This window comes from Ptiloglossa arizonensis, chromosome 7 (assembly GCF_051014685.1).
Source record: "Ptiloglossa arizonensis isolate GNS036 chromosome 7, iyPtiAriz1_principal, whole genome shotgun sequence".
In the NCBI taxonomy this organism is placed as follows: Eukaryota; Metazoa; Arthropoda; class Insecta; order Hymenoptera; family Colletidae; genus Ptiloglossa; species Ptiloglossa arizonensis.
Window position 1 is genome coordinate 1920134 of NC_135054.1, and position 25321 is coordinate 1945454.

Sequence of the window (25321 nt, forward strand, 5' to 3'; positions counted from 1 at the left end):
ACGAAAATAAAGAAAATTCTTATTTTGAATTCATAATTTAAACTTGTTCGAATCACAACAATATTTTGAATGATGAAAATAATATGATCCAATTTTTATTACACCATAGACTGTCTCGAGCAAAGAACGTTTAATGCACACTATTACGCATACAACTTAATTCATCCCCACTTCAAGAGAAAGTTACTAGCATCACCATGATTTTTCTTTCTATGCTATTCATGTATTTAGAACGGAGCCATTAATTTTCCTTTGAAGTAATTTTACGAAGTTTAGGTTGAACATACTGATGTAGATTATATTTTAAGGATCCAAATAGGGGATTCCCAGAAAAAATTCCGTTACTTTTTTATATTCGCTTTGTTAAAAGTGTAAGAATTATTTAAAATGGGTATTCGTGGTTTAACAACATACATAGAGAACCATTCAGATTATTACTTAAAATATTACGAACTATGTGATACATATTTGGTGATCGATGGTTGTAATATATATCGTAAAATATATGATACTTCTGAAAATATGAATTGTAAGTTTGGTGGTGATTATGATAAATATGCTCAATGTGTATCCAATTTTTTTGATGATTTGAAAAAGTGTAATGTAACACCACTAGTACTATTTGACGGAGGTAAGGAAGATAAGAATCTAAAACAAAACTTACAAAGATACACACAAAGATTTGTAATAGCAAGAAATTTTTCTCCAATGAGTGAAAGGAAATTTTATCCTCTACTAATAAGACAAATTTTTAAAGATGTTATAAACGAGAAGAATATTCAGTTTGTGCAATGTTTATTTGAAGCTGATAATGCTATTGCTTCAGTAGCAAAAATGTTGAATTGTCCTGTACTAAGTTGTGATTCTGATTTTTATATTTATGGAACTCAGTATATACCATTTAATACATTGCATAATTATATAATTAAGAATCCAATTGGACAAAGTTACGCAAAGCCTTGCAAAATTTATAGAGTTGAATATTTATTAAATTCGTTTAAAGGATTAAACCAATCTATATTACCATTGGCTGCAGTATTCTTAGGGCAAAATATTGTGAAATGTAATGCATTAGAGAACATTTTACATCACTTACAGTCAGTGACCGTAATAGGAAATGCACGTAATTACTCAGAATATTGTATAAAAGTTGTTTTTAATTGGTTGAAGAGATTTACATTAGAGGAAGCTATTTTTGAAATTCTGAGTAGGACACCTATATCAATGCGACAAAGAATATTAAATATAATAGAAGACACTGTAAATAGTTGTACAAATATATCTGCAGAAATGCTTATTTTATTGGGTTTTCCAGAAAATTATAATACACAAATGGCCACAGATTCTGCAAAGAAAATTTTTAAATTTAATAAGGACATTAATAGTTTTCCTTATATAAAAGAAACTTATAAAGAAGAGAACTTTCAAGAATATAAAGGAAAAGAAACACATATAGATAAAATAGTGGATCTATTAAAACCAGCTAATATTGCCATTATTGATAATTTACCTGCTTGGTTTGTAAATGAGTTTCATACAGGTAGATATCCAGGATATTTTATAGATCTGCTACTTCGGAATTTATATATATGTCCAATACAACTAGAGAATTTTAATAATTATTCAACTAATGTAATAAGTTTTAAAATTCTTGGGGTCATATTTGGTCTTTTAAAAATGAGTATATATGATAAACCAACTAATATGAAATATATAATTATAGATCAAAATAACAAACTTGAATATTATCCATTAGAAGGTATTTATCCTATATCTCAGTTTAATTTAAGAGAAACTCCATTAATTGCTCGAAGGCAAATATTAGATGATGCCCTGGGGATTATAGATACAGAATGTATCGATGAACTTCTTCCAGAATGGAAATTATATATTATTACCATTAAATATTGGATGGAAGAACAAAAAACTAATAAATCAATTAAAAATATTCTATATTCTATATTTCTTTGCATGCTTTTTAATATAATAGATTTAAAAATTGGAAAACACAGATCTTTGTTAACTTTTCAACGTATATATGGCGAAGTAATTGAGGCTATACAGAAGAGAAGAAAAACAAATAATTATAAGGCACATTGTTCAGTAAATGTTACTATAACTGAAGCCTATAATGAAATTTGTCTTGATGATTGTTTACTAGCTGCACCATTTTTTATTTCTCATTTTCAAATATCAAGTATTGAAAAATATGACAGATCTATTATTCATGCATTTGCACAGTTTCAAACTTGTTTGAATCTTGCCATAAATTTAAATGCTCTCCTAGATTACCCTTACTTACATGTTAAAGTTGCTAATTTGTATAATGGTACTCTATTATATACTTTAAATAGTAACTTTCAAACTCGCAAAAATGTTTTGGAATATATCAACACAGTTCTTAAAAATTCACAAAGTCTTTTAAGGTTATTTAATACACTTCTTTTAAAAATAGAACCATTGTTTACATTGGAATTAAATAACAATAACATAGATGAATAGTAACATATCTATAAAGGTAGCACTTCCGTTGGAATCGCAGATGTTCAAGCTACTAATTTGATTATTTGAAACATACTCTCACAGTTCAGTGTTATCAATGCTAGTATTCCTTGAATATAAAATTTTTATTTTTGAACAGTATCCGGTTTTTTTTTTAGTTCTTATTACAAAAATTAACAGAAAACAAGAAAAAGACACATTAATATTATGACACATCCTAACAAACAAAAAATAAGTATATATATATTTGCACTGTGTCTGTTTATCTCAATACAGTGAAATATTTTTTAAGGAAACAATATTATGAAAAAAATGTTTTAAAGAAGTTGTTTGTTATGGAAGGAGGTGTTATATGATGTAAATATTTTTTGTACCTGCTATTGTAAGAGATTCTAAAATCGATTTAATATTTTCAAATGGAGTACTATATATTTTTATACGTAGTATGATACTGTATATTAAAATAAATTCAACAAGCTGTCGAAAAAATCATTCATAAAAGTTCTACTCATTATACGTTCTCACTATTGTTTCAATCCACTAAACCCACATTACAGTAAAAACTTTATAACAGTGTTAAATAGAATAGAGCTTTGAATATAAGAATTGTTTAATTTTTTATGTTCTCTCACAGAACCAAAAGAACATTTTTCCACAACACACAATTTATGAACACAATAATTTTGTTCTTTCGCACAAATTTTATTTTATTAATGTAATGAATTATAGAAGGCTGAAAAATATGTAAGGTTTATTCTGCCTCCTCTCCGAATGTTCCTTTCGTTGAGTATCATTAATGGAAAATTTGATAGGGATAATTTTTGTTAACTGCTCGTAGTAGATTTCGAAGATCTTTCGAGCATTGAATGTGTTTGCACGATGGGGTGCCGACTATAAGCTTCTCGAAGGACCACCTTCCCGTTGGAAGGACTAATTGTGGTTGATCGTTGTCCGATTCGCTGGACCAATGTAGATTGCTCGATGCAGCTTTCGAGGTCTCCGCCGCTTGCTGCTATCACGCTTTACAATTTTGAAAACAAATTTTTGGTATTTTAAAATATGTAGAACGAGTTCATGGTATGCAAGTATGGTGATATTACTGCCGTGAATGCTCAATAAAATACAGAAAAAATTACAGGTTGACAAAACATTTAATCGAGGTAATTTGCAACTACCTAGTGGTCATACAAGATTACAGTTTACGCATGATGAAGATGGCTACTACAGATTGGAAATGGTTAGATATGAGGCTGTTGAAGAAGAAAGCGATTCTACAATCTTTTTTTTATTCCTTTTATTTCTTTTTCAACGTAGCCTTCTTTTAACTCGATACAGGTAGATCAGTTGTAAAGCGTCAAGAATGATTAACTGGCGCGTGCAGGGATTCAAATAAATTTCAGACACGTTTTTAATATACATATGTATGTATGTGTGGACTATTAAACAAAATTTAAATAACTATTCTGACAAGACTAGAGTTTCTGACAAAAACTCTAAAACCGCGTTCCGTTGATGCGATTAATCGTGACGAGAACTAAATTAGGAGTCCCTCCTTGCCGATGAGGTCGAATGTGTGAAAACGGCCTATCTTTTCTAAATGTAAAGTAAATGTAAAGACCGCTTATCTAGGCTAAAACTCCAACTAAATGTAAAGATAATCTACGTAAGTATCGATATTCTTTATCGTAATCTATCTTTTACCTTAAGTTTTTTTAGCTTTCCATCTTTTCCAAGGAACACATTTTGTTCAATAATTAAATAATATTCGATTCTTTATAGGAAATTGTTTATGACGTGTCAGATATGCAACTCCGTTTCTTAATTAAATCAAGTGTAGACTACTTAAAATACTTTCCAAATTTGAAAAACTGTTAGCATTTCTTTAAGTGACATTATTCAACCACAACTAACAATGTTTCTTTCTTGTAACCTTAATACAGAAAAGGAGAAATTTTTTGAACATTTTCTTAGTTTTTTCCGTGTATTTTTCTTTGCGTAATTTGGTATCAACGGAATTTGTTTCCTTGTGTGTGAACTGTGAGCTCCAATGGGAGATTTTTGAATATGCCACGGCGCGCTGCAATCAGAATAAAAAAGCTAACTCAAACCTTACTCAGACCTAACTATTCTATCTAGTAACTAATTCAATAAATCAAGTTGAAATTAAGTAAACCGATCTAAATCTAATTCGAAGCTAATTCTTGATTTCTACGTGTTAAAAAATTATTGAAATCGGCGAGACTCCTCTTTTTCTAAATGATTATTCAATATTTTGTGGGTGATAAGGTAAATTGAAATGAAGATTAAAATAAATAAATTTTATTAGTATTTTCTACGAACTTCTTAAATAGAGTGGTAGAAGAACACATTGAATGTGGAACCAAATTTGAAATAGAGTTTTACCTAATATCACCATTTAATTTCTGAAATGCAGGATCACCTATCTTATGAAATTTAAATTTGACTAATTTTTGTCTCTGTATTTGACCAACATTTATTTGTGTTTACTACTCGATATTTATCGTTTTTTATTCTGCTGCTGCTAAAAGTGGAAAATGGCAAATTGTATTCAACTTTTAGTTTACAATAAATTAGTTTTACATGAAAATATTGTGATACTCTTCGATAAACAAAAAATCAATTTCATTGTGAATAGTATTAAATAAATCCCAAGAAAAAAATACAAGATATCGAATTATTTAAATTAAATAAAAATTGTTGAAAGACAAAAATAGTTTTAAAATGTGTTTAAGAAATAATAATTTAATTCTACTTTAAGGAGTCCGTTAAGAGTTTTCCCTTATCGACGGGGTCTATGGAAAGTTAAAGGTTGAGAAACATTGGTATATATATGTAAATAATTGTATAACAAAGGATCTTGTCATTTTTTTACACAAAAATTAATAAAGAACCAAATTTGATGAAAAGTAAAACGTAAAATTTTACATTTACATAAGAGATATTTAAATGGGAATTCGTGTTGTCATTATTTAATGTTGTCCATGCTTAGTGATTACGTAGCAAAAATTCTACACTCCCAATAATGAAGAAATTTCTGGAGAAAATAGGTACAAGATTGAACAGAAATGGTAGGGGGACAACCAAAATCGATGAATTGGTATAAGAGAAGGATGAATACTAAAGCAGCATCAGTTTGATTGACTTTCTATTAAGTAGCACGTAAAAGAGTAAATTTCGTTTAGTGAATCTTAAATAGATACGGATGTTTCGAGCATGTAAGTATCGATAATCTTTATCGTAATTTATCTTCTACCTTAAGTTTTTTTGGCTTTCCATCTTTTCCAAGGAACACATTTTGTTCAATAATTAAATAATATTCGATTCTTTATAGGAAATTGTTTATGACGTGTCAGATATGCAACTCCGTTTCTTAATTAAATCAAGTGTAGCCTACTTAAAATACTTTCCAAATTTGAAAAACTGTTAGCATTTCTTTAAGTGACATTATTCAACCACAACTAACAATGTTTCTTTCTTGTAACCTTAATACAGAAAAGGAGAAATAATTTGAACATTTTCTCAGTTTCTTCCTTGTATTTTTCTTTGCGTAATTTGGTATCAAGATTTTTATTATCAACAGTTCATTTTTTGTAGACATTGAAACAACAGATAAATTTTTGAACACGTTGGAATTGTCAAATTTGCTTATATAGAATGTCACATTTTCTTTGCACAGTTTTGTTTAAAAACAAAATGTAAGGTTTCTAATTCGTGGAATAATTTCCCTTCATGTTTGCATTGCTCACTTTATCAGAATTAGCGTTTCTACTATATATGTGTTCTATTATTATACAAGGTGAATGGAAAATCGTAGTAGAACCGGTCAGGAGGTAATTCTACGTTAAAAAAAATAAGGAAAAAAAATGTGGTATACAATATTTTCATTCGAGACTTCCTTTTCGAGAAAATGGAATTTCAAGTTTGCTCAACTACCCAATGCGATTTACTTATTATGTATGTTTTTACTGATTGTCTCTAGTACGTTAATGTTTGTAAACATTGATAATGATAAGATATTATACTCAGATAGTTCGATATTTGACCGAAGTAATACTTTATCAGACCGCGTTAACAGTTAATTTCATTTCGTTTGTTGCAAATTATCGAGTTACGGCAACATAGTCTGATCGAGAGTGTATTAACGTGTTACTCGCTTTAGGAGCTTGCGATTGTACCGTTTCTGCTACAAGTAGTATCTAAAAAATAATAATATATTAAAATCCGTTTAGTTATCTTTAATTCGTCAAGCATAGTTATCTATGCAACAATGAGAAGGAAACTTCCAGCAGTATTTGTAATGTAATAAACTGAAAAGAAAATAACAAACTTCAAATTAGATTTTCTCGAAAACGAAATCTCAGATGAAAGAATTATGTACCACATTTTCCCCATATTCTTTTACATAGAATTACTTTCTGTTCGAATGTACTATGATTTTCCACTCATCGTTTAATAAGAATGAATTCATTGAACTAGTTCTTCTTGTCAATCACTCAACACGACGTCCGGTACATTCGCTGAATATTTTGCTTGTGAAATTAATTAAAAATACCTACTTTTTCGTGCTTTAATGAAAATTTATTTATACAAATAAATTTTTTTCCTCGCTTACAGTAGATTATGTGTACTGAGTATAATACAAAAATACATCAAGTTAAATGGCAAGGTGGAAATACAAATCCGTCGAAAATAAAGAATTATTTTGTTACACAGAATGAATACAAACGAGTAAGAATCATCTTAATATGTATAGCAATATTGAGTGCAACATTTACGATATAGTAAGCATATTGCACGTTGTGTAAATATACAACTTCGATACGAGTGTGTAACAAAGGTTTTTAGATGAAACTTTGAACATTAACGAAGCTCTGATTAGCTTTCTTAAAAAATCAAAAGAATGTCAAGAATAAATGTACGTACAAAGTATTTAATTGTCCGCATTAAATTCTTAATCAAAACTTGGAACGAAAGTTCTTAATCCAAATTGTAATCATTCGATTGAAAACTATCAATAATAAAGTATAAAATTATCAGTCGAGCGAATATATAGATACTTAATTTCGGAAAAAAAATTGACGAATGTTTTATCTGACCATACTTCTACGTAAATCAATTTGGTCGCTAAATATTTAATAAGGGACAAGATAAAAGCAATTTAAATTTCGCAAAGTAAAGAAAAAACACCGTTCAAACTTAGTTTGAATTTAAATTAACAGTGTATCGATAAAAAGCTGACGAATAAATTGTATTTGTTAGAAAATGATCAGAAACTGAAAATGAAGTCACGAAATCAGTTTACCAACGTAAGTCATGTGTCATTATAAATAGTAATTGCTAATAAAATGGACGAAGAAGCAAGACAGACGGACCGTAGAAGAGAAAAGACAGTAGACAGACAGAGTGAAACATATTCAAGGCCAAAGAAAGAATGACGTGGGCTACAAAATATTCTAGAAATGTAGGAGATTAGAAACATGAAAAGTACGTATTGTGTATATGTGTATTTCCCTCTTTTTCGATCAGTACAATCCGATCAAGATTAACTATTTCTGGGTGATCCGACTTCTTTTTTTTCATAAATTACAATTACTACTTGTGACTTTTTCACTCGTTCGTTGGCATCCGGAGACTAAAAATTTTCTTCAGATTTACTCGTAGAACTCTTATATTTGATGAGACTTACTATTTTCGGTTTGTTTCAAAATCCTACACATTATTTTGAAGAAAACGAACCCGCTTTTAATGTAAAAACATTTGTGTGAATATGCACGAGTTAAACATGTCTTCTGTAAAAATATAATTCACTTACCGAACAATAAGTATAATATATACATATAAACAACTAGTTATTTAAAAGACTAGTCGAACTTAATAATATTTACAAAACAGATTTCGAGTAAAGTAAAATTACACTTTGATTGTAATCTTAGTTTGAAACCTTCCTTGTACGTTATTAAATTTCCACAAAGTAACTGAAGAAATATTGTACACAATCTGCCTGAAAAGAGAAAATCCGATCATAAATATCTTTAAAGAAATTCTTTCAAAGGAATGTACTTTCTGGTTGTGAGACAGAATTTATTAACCTCCGTGAGTTAATTTGTCACAATCCTTTAGTGATTGTGAACATTAACACTTACAGTATTAATACAAGTTTCAGAAATCGTACAATTTTCATTAAACAAGTAATAATTCCGATATTTTTTATCATTCAGTTCTATTAATATATACGGTTTGACCGTCGCTTATTCTGACACGAAGAAGTTGCTTTAAAGAAGCCGAATACGTGACCTAGAATGAAGAAATGTGGTCATCCCACGAAATTGAAAGTGGTTTCGATAGAAAAAGCATTCTTTTCTCTATAAGAATCCATTTAAAATGAAAAATTGTTCCTTGCGACCTTAACTTCATTTGTTCGTTCCCAATTAATACAATGGAATTTTTATTATCCAGCGAAACACAACTAATCCGATGGAAACAATTTTTGAATAATAGAAAACTTACTTTTCTGACCTTCATCATTTTATATTTAAAAACAACTCAAAACTTCTTGTTTCTTTTGTTACTGTAGGTAGAATAACCTTAATAAAGAAGATATGTATTGTTGGTCTGATCGAGCAACAGGGTCAAATTAATTTCATCATTGTATAACAATATGTGTTGAACATAAGGTTGTGCGATACTTCGTCAGATGTAATCAAAACTGATAATAATACGATAAATAATTAACTCAACTTTACTGTATGTCTCAATAAAACCTACATATAAATATATTTTTAATAACAGTAATGGTAACTTTCCCGATACCATGGAATTTGTATTCTTTGATGTATTAACTGTCGTTACATGGGGTACTCTGTAGTCCTTAGAGAGACATACGTACATGTGGATAACAGAACCTTTAAACAGTAAAATCGTCGTTAAATATTTGGAGAATCATTAAAATTAAATAGTATATCAATTAAAATTAAACAAAACTTGTTCGTTATAATTTGTTCAAGCACAAAGTAAATCGGATATATTCAACCTGAAAACGAATAAGTAACCACATGCAACCATTAGCAATTTCAATACCAGGATAGAAAATTGCAGATGTATGTAACTGTAATATAAATATTATGCTCAATACAATTCTTTCGCATTTTTTCTGAGTTCCTCAGAAAGAATTCTTCACAAGAAATTGTGGTTAAGGGTACTCATCTTATGTATCAGTTCGTAATTTAGGAGTTTTGCGATTATTAATCACGGGCAACTGCAGTGGAATGTATCGTTTTTTCCCCAATGCATTATTATATTTTGTCATGTTAGATTTTACATGTTTACTCTCTGTTCATATGTTCGAGAGATGTTAATAACTCATGCACATGTTTAGCTCGTTTTCAAGGGAAATTTTCCGAAGAAAATCTGTTTGCAAATACAATAGCTCTTTCCCATATTATCAAAGTGTTTGGTTGATCCATGGAATCAGGGGATGATGTTGGATTAGCAGGTTTGTCTGCGTTTGAGTTCTGGGAAATTGGTCGTTGTTTTGATCGTTACTACTGTTAAATTTTCATCTATAACAGTTGATTAATCGTGTTTCAATATAATAGTGAGATTGTACAGAAATTCTCTAATAGCTTAAAATCTTGAAATGTACTGTACAGTAGTTTATCAAATTGTAAGCGTGTTATACGATGCTCACAATTCCGTTTGAATTACAGACAACGGAATACATAAAAATAGTTTTTAACAATTTTAAGATCGCTATCTATAGGCTGAAAGTAATGAGAAGTGTGACTAAATATTGACAATAGCATAATATAATATTCCATGAGAAATGAAAATATCTCAACAAAATTAAAGTGAGTTCAATGACCGTCAAGAAGCAATGAAACTTTTTTTCTTTAGCTACTTTAAAAGGATGTTTACATTATTGCACGTGTGTCATCATCATGCATCATGATGATGGTGTATGTATCATGTGTTATACTCGAGAATCGGGGTATATGTCACCTTGGAATTCTTTTTTTTTTGTGCTTCTTCTTCATTATACAAGTGGACAATAGTACACAATAGTGGACAAAAATCCAACAGGAACTTGGATGTATTTATTAGTCATGTACAAGAAAAATAAAATAAAGATATTTAGTACGAAAGAGAATTGACTCCGAACACGAGTAGTTATAAAATAAGCGCATCTATTTTGCATTTGGATACAAATTTTGATGTTACAAGACAGAATGTTTACTTCAATACAAAATCGGTATTTTTGAGCATTTGTGTTTTTGTTTTAATTTTTATAACTTGGATTTTAAATCGAAGAAATTGAAAAAGTTCCCTAATATGCAGCTTCGTAATTGAAATGCCTCTGAGTTTCTTTTAAATTTTGCATGCAATAGAATAAGAAAAATTGAACAAAAACCTGATTTTCGTTTTTTATCTTTTATTGTCCTCCAAAGTAGTGATAGAACGTTAAAAACTGGCGTCGATCACTTACTTGAATGAATTATCGAATGACTCAACGGAATTCAAATTTGTTTGAACGACACATGTGTCTTCTTATTCGGTTATATCCTTTCATTAAAAAATATTGGAAAACATCAATGTTATAAAGTTACTTTATGACTCTAAGTTCCAGCGGTAATATGAAGTATATCGTATGAGAGGAAAAGATATGTACTTGCATAGAATCAATATCGGTGGCCGGAAAAATTTTGAAAGAAAATATTAGGAGGAAAATTTTTCCAGCAACATGTTTAAACTTTAAATTTGCCTTTACAATCATTTAAATTTTGTACAAACTTGCAACGTATCTTCTAATTAAATAACTAAACGGAGGATAGCCTGTACTAGGACACCTTGTATATTCTAGGAAAGTAACCGCACTAAAAGTATATACACATATCACGTATTTAAATAATTTAAAGATTTCGGACCTTTAAAATTCTGACTTTATATAACAAGACTCAAAAATGTTACGCCACCAGAAGAATTTGATGTTTCGTTATTTCTTAACTGGGTTACTAATCTTTCAGTAAAATATCATCGAATGAAATGGAAATGAGCATTTTGACTTTCTCTTTTGCTTGTTATTGAACAACTTTCAGAGTGAGCAATCGATATGAGTGTATAAAATATCTTTCGTTATATTCAAAATATTCAAAATATGAGTTTTCGTAAAATATTTACGAAATCGACTTAGTTGATGTTATCATCGTAGTTCTATAACAATAATCTTATTATTAAATTACAAAAATATATTGAGCCAAGCGCAGATAGTATTATATATTATGTTTATCGATTCTTCACAAATTTTTCACATTGCAACATATTATATTATATAAGTACTCAATGATGCATTTATATAATAAGCATTAAAAATATTCCTTTTTACCATTTTCTTGGATATTTAGCATTATTTCCCATAGATAAATAGGAATACAGTAAAATTTTAACAATTGTAAACTACAAGGTTAATTGAAAGAAATACACGAAAATCGTAGCATAAACAAGCATTATTTATTTAGTATAAATTTTTTTGACCTCAAGTTTGTTTTCTTCTTAGTATAATAGATATTATTAAACTTGTAAACTTGAAATTATGAGAAACAAATGGTAGGAAAGTCCATGAGAACAAGAAGTACTATAAAATCTTTGTTCAGTAAATGTGTAAATTAATTTAGTACTTACGTACCATACTTTGTCATTAGTCGTAGTATTAAGCGAACTACGTACTTTTCTTCGTTACTAGTAAGTATGCAATTTCACGATAAATTTTACGATTAAAGAATTAATTCCATATAATGGATACGTTACGCACAAATATTTGTATGCTGTTTCTTATGTGCTATCTTTGAGAGATTTACAATAAATAATCAGCGAAAAATATTGTACAAACAATACTATAATTTGTAGAATGTTTTTATACCTATCGACATAATGTACTTTGCAGATGCAGGCAGTGGAAGTGTGACAAAAATGCTTGTTAGAGTATTAATATTAATTGTCGCAATTACTTCAACAAAGGGATTTCCATCACCAAATTCAGATCAGGATGGTGAAATAGGTTTGTATTTTCTTTTTTATTTATTAATATTCGACATTTTAATATTTATGTAGTTATACAGAGACCGTTATACAGAGAGTCCCATTAAATTTGACAAATGACGAAATATCTCGTAAACATTTAATTTAAAAAAAAAGGTGGGATATGTCTTCTATGATTTTGAGAGAGGATTTAAGTGGCATTATTCATTCTTTAATGCGTGAGCGTTAACCTATATTTTTTAAACCTATATTTTTTTGGTAAAATCTACAAAATGATTTTTCTTTTTCATAAAATTAGAAAACAGCTGCAAAAAAGAACTCTTTCCGCCGTCCCTCAATTTCGAACATCCCACGAAAAAAAAAAGGAGTAACCGGACAGCCCCGATAGTCAGCTGGTCAACGTTAGGTTGAACGAGCTGTACTGACACTGTAGCATTATGGACTGCCCGGCCAATCGTTTTAGGGCTTTAACTTCAAGTCCGACCTCTCTTTGTCCCTGTGCCGTCCCGCAAGACTTCAAGTCAGCGGAAGGCGATAGATATGTACCACACATCCATTGCTTGGCACTTGATAAATCCCAAATCTGTAAATAGAGAAATCTCGACATTTGTCATACTCTAAATACAAGGTGCGTTTAGAAAATCCTTGAACTGTTTTTATATATATCGTTTATTCGAATGTGTAATGTTATTTATGGTTTGTCACCTTCAAGATATGCTCCTTCTGCACGAATACATTAGTCAATTCGTTTTTTTCAACTTGTAAATTCAGCTTCTTCATAAACTGATTACGGAATTCTCTTCAGCTCTTCTTGCGATTTAGCAATTATGTCCTATCGGCTATCCAAGCATTGAATTTCGACTCGGAGACTCTTGAATGAGTAACGCCACATGAGGCTGTGCATTGTTAATATATAACAGTCAAAGTGGTTTTTTTCCACAAATCTGGTCATTTTTTTCACACCAGTGCATTTACAGTGGTGCCATGTGCAACATATTAACATTTGATTGACTCATGCGTGTTTCTTCGGTCTGGGATCATTTTTTTAACTCACTGGCTTGATTACAGTTTAGTCTCTATATCGTATTTGTTGAATTTCCAATACCATCTAAAGATGATAGAACAAAAATTATCTCTAGTAGCCGTATGCATGTGTGTATGCGTGCGCGCACGCGCGTGTGAATATATAAATGTATGTATGTATATATGCATGCGTATATGACTGAATGTACGCAGAATGTCTTTCTAGAATCTTCTAGAATGTTCTAGATACGTAATGTTTATTAAACAAAATAAGAGTTTGTTTATTACTATAACGAACAGCAATTCTCAGTTAGTCTGAAAGCCGATCTTGCACAGAACGCCCGCGAAAGATATACCTTCCGGAATATTAATAAAGTTTGATTTATTGATAAAATAGAAATACCGAATTATTATTTAATCGCACCCGTAATCCAAAATTCAAATAGTATTCATAAAACCAAGTTTCAAGACTAAGTTTTTTTTATTGTACGAATTTATTTTTAATGCTTTATTGCTTTTAAATTTATTTTCAGATTAATAACCGTGTATTACTTTTTTATTATAAAACTGTAGAACGATTATATCGAGTAAAAAATACATCGATTTAAGAATTTCGAATAATAATTATTTTCTTCTCTTTATTCAATATTTGTATATGGGGCACAATGAAAACATATTAGTATTATTATTATGTAATTTGTCATTGTTTAATTAAATGCAAAAGAATCGTTCACTTTTTTGGGATTGTTCGGTTTTTAGTGAGGGATATAGTCAACTATGACCATACTTTTTACCATTATCTATATTTGAATAATATTCTATATTCTATATTCTTTTAATAAAAATATTGATATCTACAGACCTTCTTGCAGTCGCTACCCATGTTCAGCTTGGTTGTGCGGCAGCCCTCCTTTGCGTTGAAGAACAGTTTTGTACCACTGATGGTACAATTAGTCTGGAACCAATTTCTTTGACAAGTACGGATCTTCTGCATCGTGTACCACTGAGCGTAAGTAAAGAAGATTAAAATGTAAAATTTATTAAATCAAGTTGAGAATATTTTATGCATTTAATTATTTATAAGACGAAAATGTAAGAAATGCGATTAAATGTATGCTACTTATATTTATGAAAACGGAATCTCCACGTTTATTGGAATTTATGGTAACGTCCCTGTTGGATCGTATTTCCAGTGTCGTTCACGTTTACAGTAATTGTCACTTTCAAGTAATAATTTTAACACCGCATTTAAATAAGAGATTCGTTCCTTTTTCTTTGTTTATATTTCCTCAGCGCAGTTTATACTTCTTAGCAAAACTTCGTAATTGTTGAGAAAATTTGAGTGCATTTCTCTGGAATCCGTATTTTTTAAACTGATGACAGTGTATCTCAAGTTCTAATTGACCAATTTGGAGGGAATCTTCAGCAGATGTCCTTTTAGCGCGTGAACCACGGATTTCAAAATTTGATATTTTTTTTTTATTTCTTCTAGTACGTTAAAGCCGAAAAAGTCGACAAAAAATCGATATTCAAATTTCAAAAGTCCCACTTTTTCCCCAAATGTTCGGGATCTCGAGATTCGACCGGGATAATGAATTCATAACTTATGACTCATAAACATGATCGGGTAGTGGGGATGTATGAGATCACCTCGACTCTAGTTATTAAAAGAGGACGGAAAAGTGACGACGAGTTTTAAATAAATAAATATCGTATTTAAAATGTGGAAGGATAATACTGAAGGAAGACTACTTCAGTATTATTTTTAAATATTAACACCAAACACCTAATGATTTTTGTATGTAAATTTATTAAAATTAAAACGTGAAAGGTACAAACCGCTGGAGATGAGATTTTCCATTAGAAAATTGACTAGATCGCCACGTAATGGTAGATACTGTCAGATTAAAGAGAGTAAGATAAAATTTTAAGAAGGATAACCACGATAACAGCTTGAAAGTAAAGTCATGTGTACAATTTATAAATTTTGTGTTTAGTAATTAATCACACGGATTTATGTTCCGTCCCGCATATCATCTTGTCTGCCGCGCACGATACATAATTTAGAGTTCTGTAAAATGTCATGTACTTAAGAACAAGTCATGTACAAAGTCATGTACTTAAAGAAATTACAAAACTTAATTGAATGATTGTTTTAAATTGTTTCACAGACATGCAAAAATCCTGAAAATGGTGTGCTCGGCAAGTGTTGTCGAGATCCAAATTATGTAGATCCTTGGCCAACCGAAAATCTTCCTAAAAATTATTCTGGTGGATTCAATGAACAAGGATTTCCAACATTTTTAAACATTGTGAAAGTAAGACCTCCCAGACCTGACTTGCAATTACATAATCTTGTACCAGTTCCCGGAAAATTGGAATCTGTATTAATACCCGACAATTCAGTTATTTCTGCGGAGGTTTTAATACCTCCGATCAAAACATTTCCAAAACATGAAGATTATTTGAATGTGGAGAAACTGAATTTGAAATGTGGTGTTAGAAATATGGTAAGCAATTTCAAGTTATTAAGCGGGGTCAACAAATTGTATAATATCTGATATCTCGAAACAAATTAAGGAGAGAACTCGTGCAATAATCAAATTAAGAGAGTGTTTAGAATACAGTTTTGAAAATATCTTCGTGTAAGTAAGTTTCGTCGTAAAATATAATACTGTATATAGTACTCTATATTGAATTTTCTTCTCAATGCAAAACTTGTTTTCTTTATAAGCGTACAGTTCATATTATTTTCCTAGCACGTTTAATCTTTGCCGATTCTCTTTTTTAATATTTAGAAGGTTGTTTATTTTACTTTTATCCAATTTTCCTTTATTTTACACTTATTATTCTGATATTTTTGTATATATTTCGTTATATTTACTATTTAATAGCTTCTGCGGCCATCGCTGCGGTAAGATGTACAATGGTTCAGAAACCTAGAAAAATTTGCATAATTCATTTTTTTAATGCGTATTTGGAAATAAATTGAATCTAGGAGAAGACAGACATATTATTAGAACTTTTATATTTCCTATTCCTAAATATATATCTGTTAAATACTATAATTCCTGAGCCTTTGAATATCAGCTTTTAATATTCCAGAATAAATTAAGTGTTTTTTTGTCGTAATAAATATTAAATACTTAAATTTTCACTATATGGTTTATGTATAAGTAACGAATCTAAATTGATTTTACGACATAAAACCGGAAATGCAATATAAGAAACATTAGAAACATTCATTATTTTATCTATGTGTACCAACAATTATTTCTTGGACTGTAAAAATTGTATGTCTGTTACGGATATTATAGTATATACTTACTATAAGAAAACCCTAAAAAGCTTTCATTAAATAAACCTCTGGTTTGAAGATATAATTGTTTAAAGTTTAATTTGTAACAAATAATTAGTTTAATTTCACGTTAAGTGAACAGAGGTGGTATGGTTATGACAATAAATTAATGGATTAAGACTTTGAGACTGCGAGTTCGAATCTTGTTTCGTAGACGATATTTTTGTCGTTTCTTTTCTTTGCATTTGTAATATAGTATAAGTCTATTTTCTTTTACAGTACCATACTATATTTTTAAAACAAAATTTGATTTCTGAAAAATTTAAAACCTAGTGATTGGTTGACAAAAGTATCATTTGTATAATAGAAGTATCATCAAAAACGATGCAATTTTCATCAACACAATGTACACTCAACCATGTGGCCTTGACATCGTTCACAGACATCAACATAAGCAGAAATAAGAAGTAATGAACAGATATGTTCGCCCATATTGTATCCATCTCTTTATTTTTGTAGAAGGAATTATTTTATATCCAGTTATACCATCCATCCTCGTTCACTCTATATAATTTTAAATTATTTAAAATTATTTAAAAAATACGTCAATTTGATATTACAGAGATCGGAAACACAAAAATCAGAAACAGTTTTCGCTGAAATTCCATGGCAAGCAATGGTTTTGCATTCAAAAGAAAGGAAAATTCTTTGTTCAGGTGTTCTTATCAGCAATCGTGATGTACTAACAGCGGCCAATTGCATTGATAGGTAAACGCTCATATTGAAGACAAAAATAAGGCAATGTTATTTATATATATATAGGTAGAACACAATTAAATGTTTCAATACCTCGAAGAATTGTATTTATTGAATCATTTACATAACTTATTAACGTTATGGTTGATACAATTTATAATGGAATAATAATATTTAATTTTATTAACATTAAGAATTTGTAAAATATGTTTCATTGTTTTGAATTTAATTTTATTCAGTTTAGTTAACTCAAACATTTTCTGTTCAATCAAGCATGGTGCCAGACGATATTTTAATAAAGTTAGGGGAATGGAAACTGGGATATGAATTAAAACATGAGGAACCCCTTCCTTATGAAATTCTCAATGTAACGACAATCAAAGTGCATCCTGGATATACAAATGGACTATCTGATCACGACCTCGCAGTTTTACATCTCGAAAATCCTGCGATACTTAATCGTCATGTAAATCCTCTGTGTTTATTTAAAACAAAACAGCCGCAAAAAAATAAGTCATGTATTATTACCGGTTGGGGGAAATCCATTCTTCAAGGTACGTAGTTAAAAAAACAGGTATACAATTATTATATTTATAAGCAGAACCCATTGCACGTTAAATCGATCATTTTTGTAGTTGACGTCAGTGATTTTATTCAAATTGAAATATGTTCTTGCGTCGAATCTGATATCACTGGAAGAAAATACTTTAATAATCCATGTTCTTCCTTCTTTCGGTTGTGGTTTTTTAATTCGCGGTTACTCTGAAATTGAAAAATTTCGATGTCATCGATTTAGATCAGCACGTATTTCCACGATAATTAACGTCAAATTAATAGTAAATATTTTACGAAATAAGAAGTTTGTACCAGCGTAAAAAGAACTAATATTAACAAAAACGTTCGCGTCAAAATATATTTGTCCAGTACTGTATGTACCTATATATTTAAATGTCATCTTACCATTTGTATTTGTACCTCTCAATAATTTAAAAATAAATATTTCTCCAAGGAATTAATACCTTATTAAATAATTATACTTGATACACTTATATTTAACTCTTACAATTATTGAAAAAATACTTAACAAATGGTATTTGTGAGTGTTTCTTGGTTAACATCAACGGTACGTTTGTAATAATGCGGTCAAGTTTTATTTCACCAAATGTATGTACTGTAATATTTATGCACATTTACTCACTTATCAATTGTTTACAATCACAGACACTTCCATCTCGTTAAATAACCAAATTAAAATATAAATGTTAAGATAAGATTGCATTCAACATACCTCGTCAGAAAATGTTTAAGCACTGACAATAATAGTTTTAAAGTATGCGCAAAAATACTTTTTACATTTTATAATACAAGAAATATGGTTATTTATCGTTGGTTTTATATTAAATCGCTAATCGGCGATTTTATATTGTACAACTGCTTCTTTACATATTTTTATGCTACATCACATGCTATTTCCAAACCATCCAATTCTGAACTAGTTCTCCAGACATTAGTTTGTCATGAAATATGATAAAACCATTTATACAGTACGAATAAAGCCATTAGTTAGCGATTCTGTATCCCAACAGTAGTTAATAATTAAGATGACTGATTGTACAAAATTTATATTTATGTAGCGCATTATGCTGGGGCAATTATGCACGCAGTGGATTTGGACATACTTTCAACGGAACAATGTACGGAACAATTAATTAGAAGAAACTTAAACCGTGCAAACGAAATTATTTGTGGTACGACGAAAAAAGACATCAATAATATTTGTGAAGCAGATATTGGAGGACCTCTTGCTTGTGAAAACAAATATGGACTTTATGAATTAGTTGGAATTTATAGTCAAGACACAGGATGCCTTTCAACAAATCAAGTAAACCACTTCTCTTAAATAAAGGATGTATTTGTTTATCAATTGTACTGTACTGCATTTTATTTACACAGCATACTTTTTAAATACGCACTGTTTTTACGCAAATTATTATTACACATGGTGTCCTCCTAATATTTTAAGCGCGTTGAATTCTTCATCGCGATTGACGCTACGAATAAATTGCATAACGGTACAATTTTTTATTCAAAGCGGCATATGTTATACGATTGATAAAACTGTTTTTCATGATCATCCTTTCCTAGATTTTAAGATCGAAGTTCGTTTTAAATTGTTTTACATATTTTTATTGCTGCAATGTTGTAATTGATATCAAGATTCAAATAACTTGAGTACGGAAAATTTAGAAATGTATGGGCAATAAGTAGAAATAATGAGACAGTCACAAAAAGAGATTAGTGGCAAACATTTATTTTAAAAACAGCTTATAGTACCTTAACTAATATTTTTACACACAGTTCTAATACATTTTTCGTGTTTTTGGAAGCTGTTTGGAAGCACTTGATACTTTCAGTGTATTAGAGAAACTGAAAGCGAGTGAAGAACGGTACGAAATAGATAAAACACATTGCACCCAAAGGACAGAGAATTAGGTGCCTGAAATACGGATCAGGGCAAAGTCCCAATGCTTTTTCTGTTTCATACTGTTCCTTATTCGATTTCAGTTCTTCGGACTAGCTCTGTTTTTTCTTCCGTTTTTACCTTCTTAAGGTAGGAATGAATAAAAAATGGTGGAGTGAGGGTCAAATTCTCGTAGTGTAGGTCGAACTAAGCTTTTCAGGAATAGTCTAATTAGGAAATAACTAAGGGTTTTGTGTATTATATGTCCTTAGAAAGCAATCCTTCAATTGATCCTATGTAAATCGAAGAAGTACATATTCCGCATGTCGTTTAAGTGCTTAATCAATACCTTAATTACTTTTGGGGATATTCCACTATCTTAAAAATCTTGTTTCGAAAAAATTCCATTCAAAGATTACTATATATTCCTTTAGTAAATAGAGGATAATTTTGAGTACATCAAGTCATGGCGTAATTCTAACAATTGAAAACGTTAATAATAATTCTTTTTCAGGTTGCCTTTTTTGCACCCTTGGATGACGATTGGTTGAAAGAAATGATAGTGGACTCCACACCTGAACAAAATCTTTCGATATTACCAGAAGAAAATAAAACAAATAAAGAATATGAAGAACTACCCTTTAAAAATGACTACCGAAAGAGCAGTCTGTCTACGAATAACGAGTATCTACCTGCAAATTGAAGATCCATCGACTAATCTATTTTCTAAATTATCTATTTATTATATTTCATTTAGTAATGAAACAATTAAGAATGATTCTAAATTAGAATTTTCTTTTCCTTTATAAGATTTGTCAACATAATACTAATGTAGAATGGGACTGGGTACTACAGAATATTAAAAAAAAACTTTCACTTATAATAACAAAATAGTAATTAATAATAATAAAGAAAAAAATAATAATGAAGAGGACAACGAATTTTTTTGCGCAGTCTACCCACGATTAAATTCGTTCCTCTCGTTTGGACTTCTGTATTTAGCATTTCAAAATACCTGTCCTCGTTGTTCATGCTAGGGTAGTAAACAAGATTTTATCTCTCTATTCTATATAAAATCAGATTGGCTTGATTTGAAATAAAATTGGATTTTTCATTTTAATTGTTTTATCTATAAAATCCATTACTATTCGTAATCGTTCCTTTCCTTACCTTTTTAATGCAATCTATTCTAAGCTCACAAATCACTTTAACAATAACCATTACACCCACTCCCAATCATCTTCTACTACCAAAATTCGTTTTACTTTACATTCTTTCATTAGCAAAATTCTTCCTTCCCTTCTCCCAATTTTTTCATTCTTTCTTGTTTATTATACACTTTATTTTTATTTGCGTTGAAAAGATGTGTAACATAAAGGTTCCTAATAGTTAAATCTAGCGGTTTCGTACACTGCTGATGACGAGAGTTAATGTACAGCAATGGAGGGGTTATGGTCTGCCAGTTGGAATTACATCTGAACATCTTACTCAATACGACCGAGATGCTAGTGAGACACGCATCACGGAAGAGTCTCTCCCCCTCCCCCTCTCAACCCTCGTCCCCCGTCCTCCACTCTGGGTAGATAAGACCAGTGTTCAGGTGAAGTCCCAAAAAAAATATTCGGAATTGATCCTCGACAACCATTAGTATTTCAAGAGTCCTTCCGCTGCCTGGCCTTGCGGTTGGAGAAAATAGTCGGTGCCCTGGACCGGCAACTCTCCAACCTGCAGGATTTGAGTGACCTGGTTCACTACATCTATACGGGTATGATCTATTTGGGAGGAACTTGAGATACCCGTGCCCTCCAGTATCGGAGGTCCTACGGTAGCCTTTACAGGAGGCTCAGGGACGAAGGAACACATTCTGACATTTCAGAGGTGTCCTCGTCCCCGTGGCTCTCCGCCTCAGCTAGCAGTCCTGGCCATGAACATCAAAGACGAAACTGCTTCGATCTCGGATTCCTCTTCAATCAACAACACGCTTTCAGGTAGCCATGCTTTCCGGAATCTAAATTGGAATGTAAGTCCACTCGAATAAGCCTAATACTCTGGGGGGTTAGTAAGTAACTTAGAGTTGGATGTTTAGAACTGCCCCCTCCCTTGACATGTATCTCATCGCTATATACCGCAATTTAGGGTTGGGGAAAATTTATAGAATTGCCATTCTCGCAGTCCGGGTGATTAAGCAAAGGCCCCTGTCTTTCTTGCCGTCGCGTATCACATTTTACATACAAAGCCAAACAAGGAATTATGAATGCCAACTTGGGTCGTTGTTACGTCCAACAGGAGTCTTACGGTATGTATTGTACCAAGTAGCTCAGGTTCGTCAAATCTGTACTGTAGCAAGCATTGCAAACTACAGACCCTGAGGGGATGAGGTGTTAGCGATACATTGACCTCGGCAGGAGCCACCACCCACTCTGATCAGAGTAGGTGGGGTCAACGTCGAGGTGAATTCCTAGATGAAGTATCTGGAGCTGATCCTGGACAGCTACTGGTATTTCAAGAGGCATTTCAGATCACTATTTCTACAGTTGGAAAGGATTGTTGGTGCTCTGGGTCGACTTCTCCCCAATTTCTGAGGTCCGAACGACCAAGTTCGGCGCCTACTACGAGGGCATAGTTCAATTGGTGACGAATGAACCTTTCGTCCTTATACCACTAGGCGTGGCCGCGAGGACCGCAAGTGGTCTTGAGATTGGGATTCAGGGCCTCATACGGATTTTATGCTGTTTGCAATTACCGTTGTTCCTCCGAAATCTTGTGTGTACAATTACTGTAGTGGTTTTAATGGGTATATTTTGCACCCGGCATCTTCGGGTGCGTGGAATTCTACACTACTCTTGATTCCAATGGATCAGGGGTTGTCTTTGGAAGATTTTCCTTATATAAGAATAAAAGAAAATGTGGACGGGCGAATGCCATGGCCTGGAGAAATAATCGGGCGGAGCATACTTGTAGCGAGTGAAATTGAGTGCCCATAACATAAACATGTAGAATCGTATGATCGGTTTTGTCGTAGGTCGTTTTGACAAGAAAAATAGTGCGGTTTATTTTACAGAAATAAGACAGCCTAAATTGATCTATACGCGCAGAGTTTCATATTTTGTTGTGTCGCGGTTTTAATCCAATGTTTCTCTTGTGAATTTTTATATGAATAAGGCATTCGATCAAACTTGCGCATAAATCAAATGTATGGATTCCTTGTCTGTTTATAAGGCTTATGCTTTGTTCATGTGCCTTAGGTCTGTATTCCAGTAGCGCCAAAGTGGTGCAACTGTGTCCACTTTTGGTACTAAAATATTGAATCCCTTCCTCTGCTATTACCCGGAAGAATATCTGCTCAAGAAGTTGCGTGAATTTAACGATGAAAATTATGTACCTGTAGTAAGACGTCAAATATTCAATCAATGTGAACTACTAATTTTGTTTTACATTTTATATAATTGAAAGACCAAGTCATTTAACATGGATAAAAGGAAAATGTCGTGAGTATTTTGCTATCACCATTTAAATATTTTTAATTTCTGAAGTACTTCCTTTCTCAACAAATCCGTTGTTTTGTTTCAATAATAATCAACATGAATTTTCCTGTAGAAGTTTATAAACATGTTCTAATTACTGAAAACTTTAAAAACTGACGGAATGCTAGGTTAAATCGTTGTACTTATTTCCTTTACATTTCTTTTTTCATTTTGATTATAATTTGCTATATATTTACGGGAAACATACAAAATAATCGAGTTTAAAAGTGGATAAATTATGTTTTAGAAATAAAAGTTTTTCATATATTAGGTTAGTTTTGTAGATTGCATATATCGTTTGAAAACAAGGTTGTAGATTATTAAAGATCTATTAGATTTTTAGAAACGTAATTAACATATATTATATTTACTGATTATATTTTATTTTTAAGAAAATGATCATGATTGAAAAAATGAAAAATGTCTTGTATGCACAAGTTTGTAAATTATAATGTAAATTATAAATTATAATTCAAGATTAGTAGCTCTCTAAAGTATTGATTCTTAGTTTTTATCACATTTATAGAGACTAAAATCAATGAAGTATCTGTATGTCATGTTTCTGATTAAGATATTTTGTAAAATGAATATCATAGTACTTTTATTATTGCTTTTGTTTTTGTTTCTTTATAAGATTATTTTACATATGGTTTAATATAACAAATATTTAATTTAATTTCTTTATTGATAAAATTTTCTAATAAGAATTTATATTAAAACTTGTACTGCTTTATATAATTTTTATAAATAGGTTTATTAGAATTCAAGTGTAAATTTATATTTTAAATATAAATATAATACTAATTTTAATATTAAATAAAATGAAGTTTCAATTAAAGAGTACATGTACATATATATATGTAAAGTAAAGCTTAAAGAAAAAAAATGTGTCTACTGTTATAACTAATTAAATTTTTAATATTTCACTTTTTTTAGAACAGCAGGGGATTCCCTGTACCAGATTTTACAGATTCCAAATACTGCTACTTCTGAAGAAATTAAAAGGACTTATAGGAAACTAGCATTAAAATATCATCCGGACAAAAATCCAAATAATCCAGAAGCTGCAGAAAAGGTAAATTAAATTCACACACACGCGCGCGCGCACGCACGCACGCACGCACGCACGCACGCACGCACGCACGCACGCACGCACGCACGCACGCACGCACGCACGCACGCACGCACGCACGCACGCACGCACACACACACACACACACACACACACACACACACAACGTGTGCGTGTGTATATATATACATATATATCTTTACAAATTCATTGAATATTTGCTGACTATTATTTGAAGTCTCTAATAAGTTGCATTTATTCAAATTTATATTAATAGAAATAATTTGATAATCTAGAATTATTTTAAGTCTTTCCTGTTTTAAAGATACTATAAAATTTACAATTCTATATAGTTAGTGAATCTTTGTTAATCAACTGTGTTTTGATAATGTACGACCTTACAATTAGGCTTATGCAATTGCCAAGAAATTACATTTATAAAATAGTGCTTCCAGAAGTTATATCTTGTGTGTTTCTATTGTAAATATCTTCTCAAATATTGTATAGAATTTTAAAAAAACTAAAGAAACAATCAATATTGTATACTATTAATTTTACATTTCATTATTTCCCACCAACAAGAAGCTTATGTAGCCAAATAATCATGCAATTGGAACAATTTGGAAAATATA

General features: G+C 30.8%; 2 protein-coding genes and 2 long non-coding RNA genes across 12 annotated transcripts in view; 2 read left to right on the forward strand and 2 right to left on the reverse strand.

The window, feature by feature from the left end:
• The first annotated feature begins 352 nt into the window (after nucleotides 1-352).
• Nucleotides 353-21207, forward strand: Scaf (inactive serine protease scarface). Of its 4 annotated transcripts, none has more exons than XM_076316507.1 (8): nucleotides 353-631; nucleotides 12461-12574; nucleotides 14439-14587; nucleotides 15750-16088; nucleotides 17499-17644; nucleotides 17906-18186; nucleotides 19267-19514; nucleotides 20608-21207. In XM_076316507.1, the coding sequence occupies exons 1-8, from the start codon at nucleotides 388-390 to the stop codon at nucleotides 20794-20796; spliced, it is 1710 nt and encodes a 569-aa protein (XP_076172622.1). In that variant the 5' UTR covers nucleotides 353-387; the 3' UTR covers nucleotides 20797-21207. The 4 variants fall into 4 exon arrangements, with proteins under 4 accessions (XP_076172622.1, XP_076172620.1, XP_076172624.1 ...); XM_076316508.1 differs by lacking the exon at nucleotides 353-631 and adding an exon at nucleotides 5711-5738; XM_076316505.1 differs by lacking the exons at nucleotides 12461-12574; nucleotides 14439-14587; nucleotides 15750-16088; ... (2 more) ...; nucleotides 19267-19514; nucleotides 20608-21207 and adding an exon at nucleotides 1724-2893 and having other exon boundaries at nucleotides 353-1540.
• On the reverse strand, nucleotides 12384-14608 carry LOC143149286 (uncharacterized). The gene is made up of 3 exons (XR_012992741.1): nucleotides 14441-14608; nucleotides 13261-13663; nucleotides 12384-13138 (listed from the first exon to the last, which is right to left on the reverse strand). It is a non-coding gene; the product is annotated as an uncharacterized LOC143149286 (long non-coding RNA).
• On the reverse strand, nucleotides 17727-18931 carry LOC143149287 (uncharacterized). Its single transcript, XR_012992742.1, has 2 exons — nucleotides 18831-18931; nucleotides 17727-18394 (listed from the first exon to the last, which is right to left on the reverse strand). It is a non-coding gene; the product is annotated as an uncharacterized LOC143149287 (long non-coding RNA).
• Nucleotides 21208-23376: 2169 nt separating the features above from the next.
• The window catches only part of LOC143149584 (dnaJ homolog subfamily C member 5), a 66768-nt gene continuing 64823 nt past the window's right edge, over nucleotides 23377-25321 (forward strand). For 3 of the 6 annotated variants that reach the window (XR_012992828.1, XM_076317126.1, XM_076317123.1), the window contains exons 1-2: nucleotides 23377-23581; nucleotides 24554-24692. Coding sequence is in view for 5 of the 6 variants with exons in the window: in XM_076317126.1 (XP_076173241.1) it covers nucleotides 23562-23581; nucleotides 24554-24692 (159 nt within the window). In the remaining variant the exon portion in view is untranslated. The remainder of the gene's footprint in view (nucleotides 23582-24553; nucleotides 24693-25321) is intronic. The other 3 variants (XM_076317124.1, XM_076317127.1, XM_076317125.1) reach the window with 1 other exon arrangement.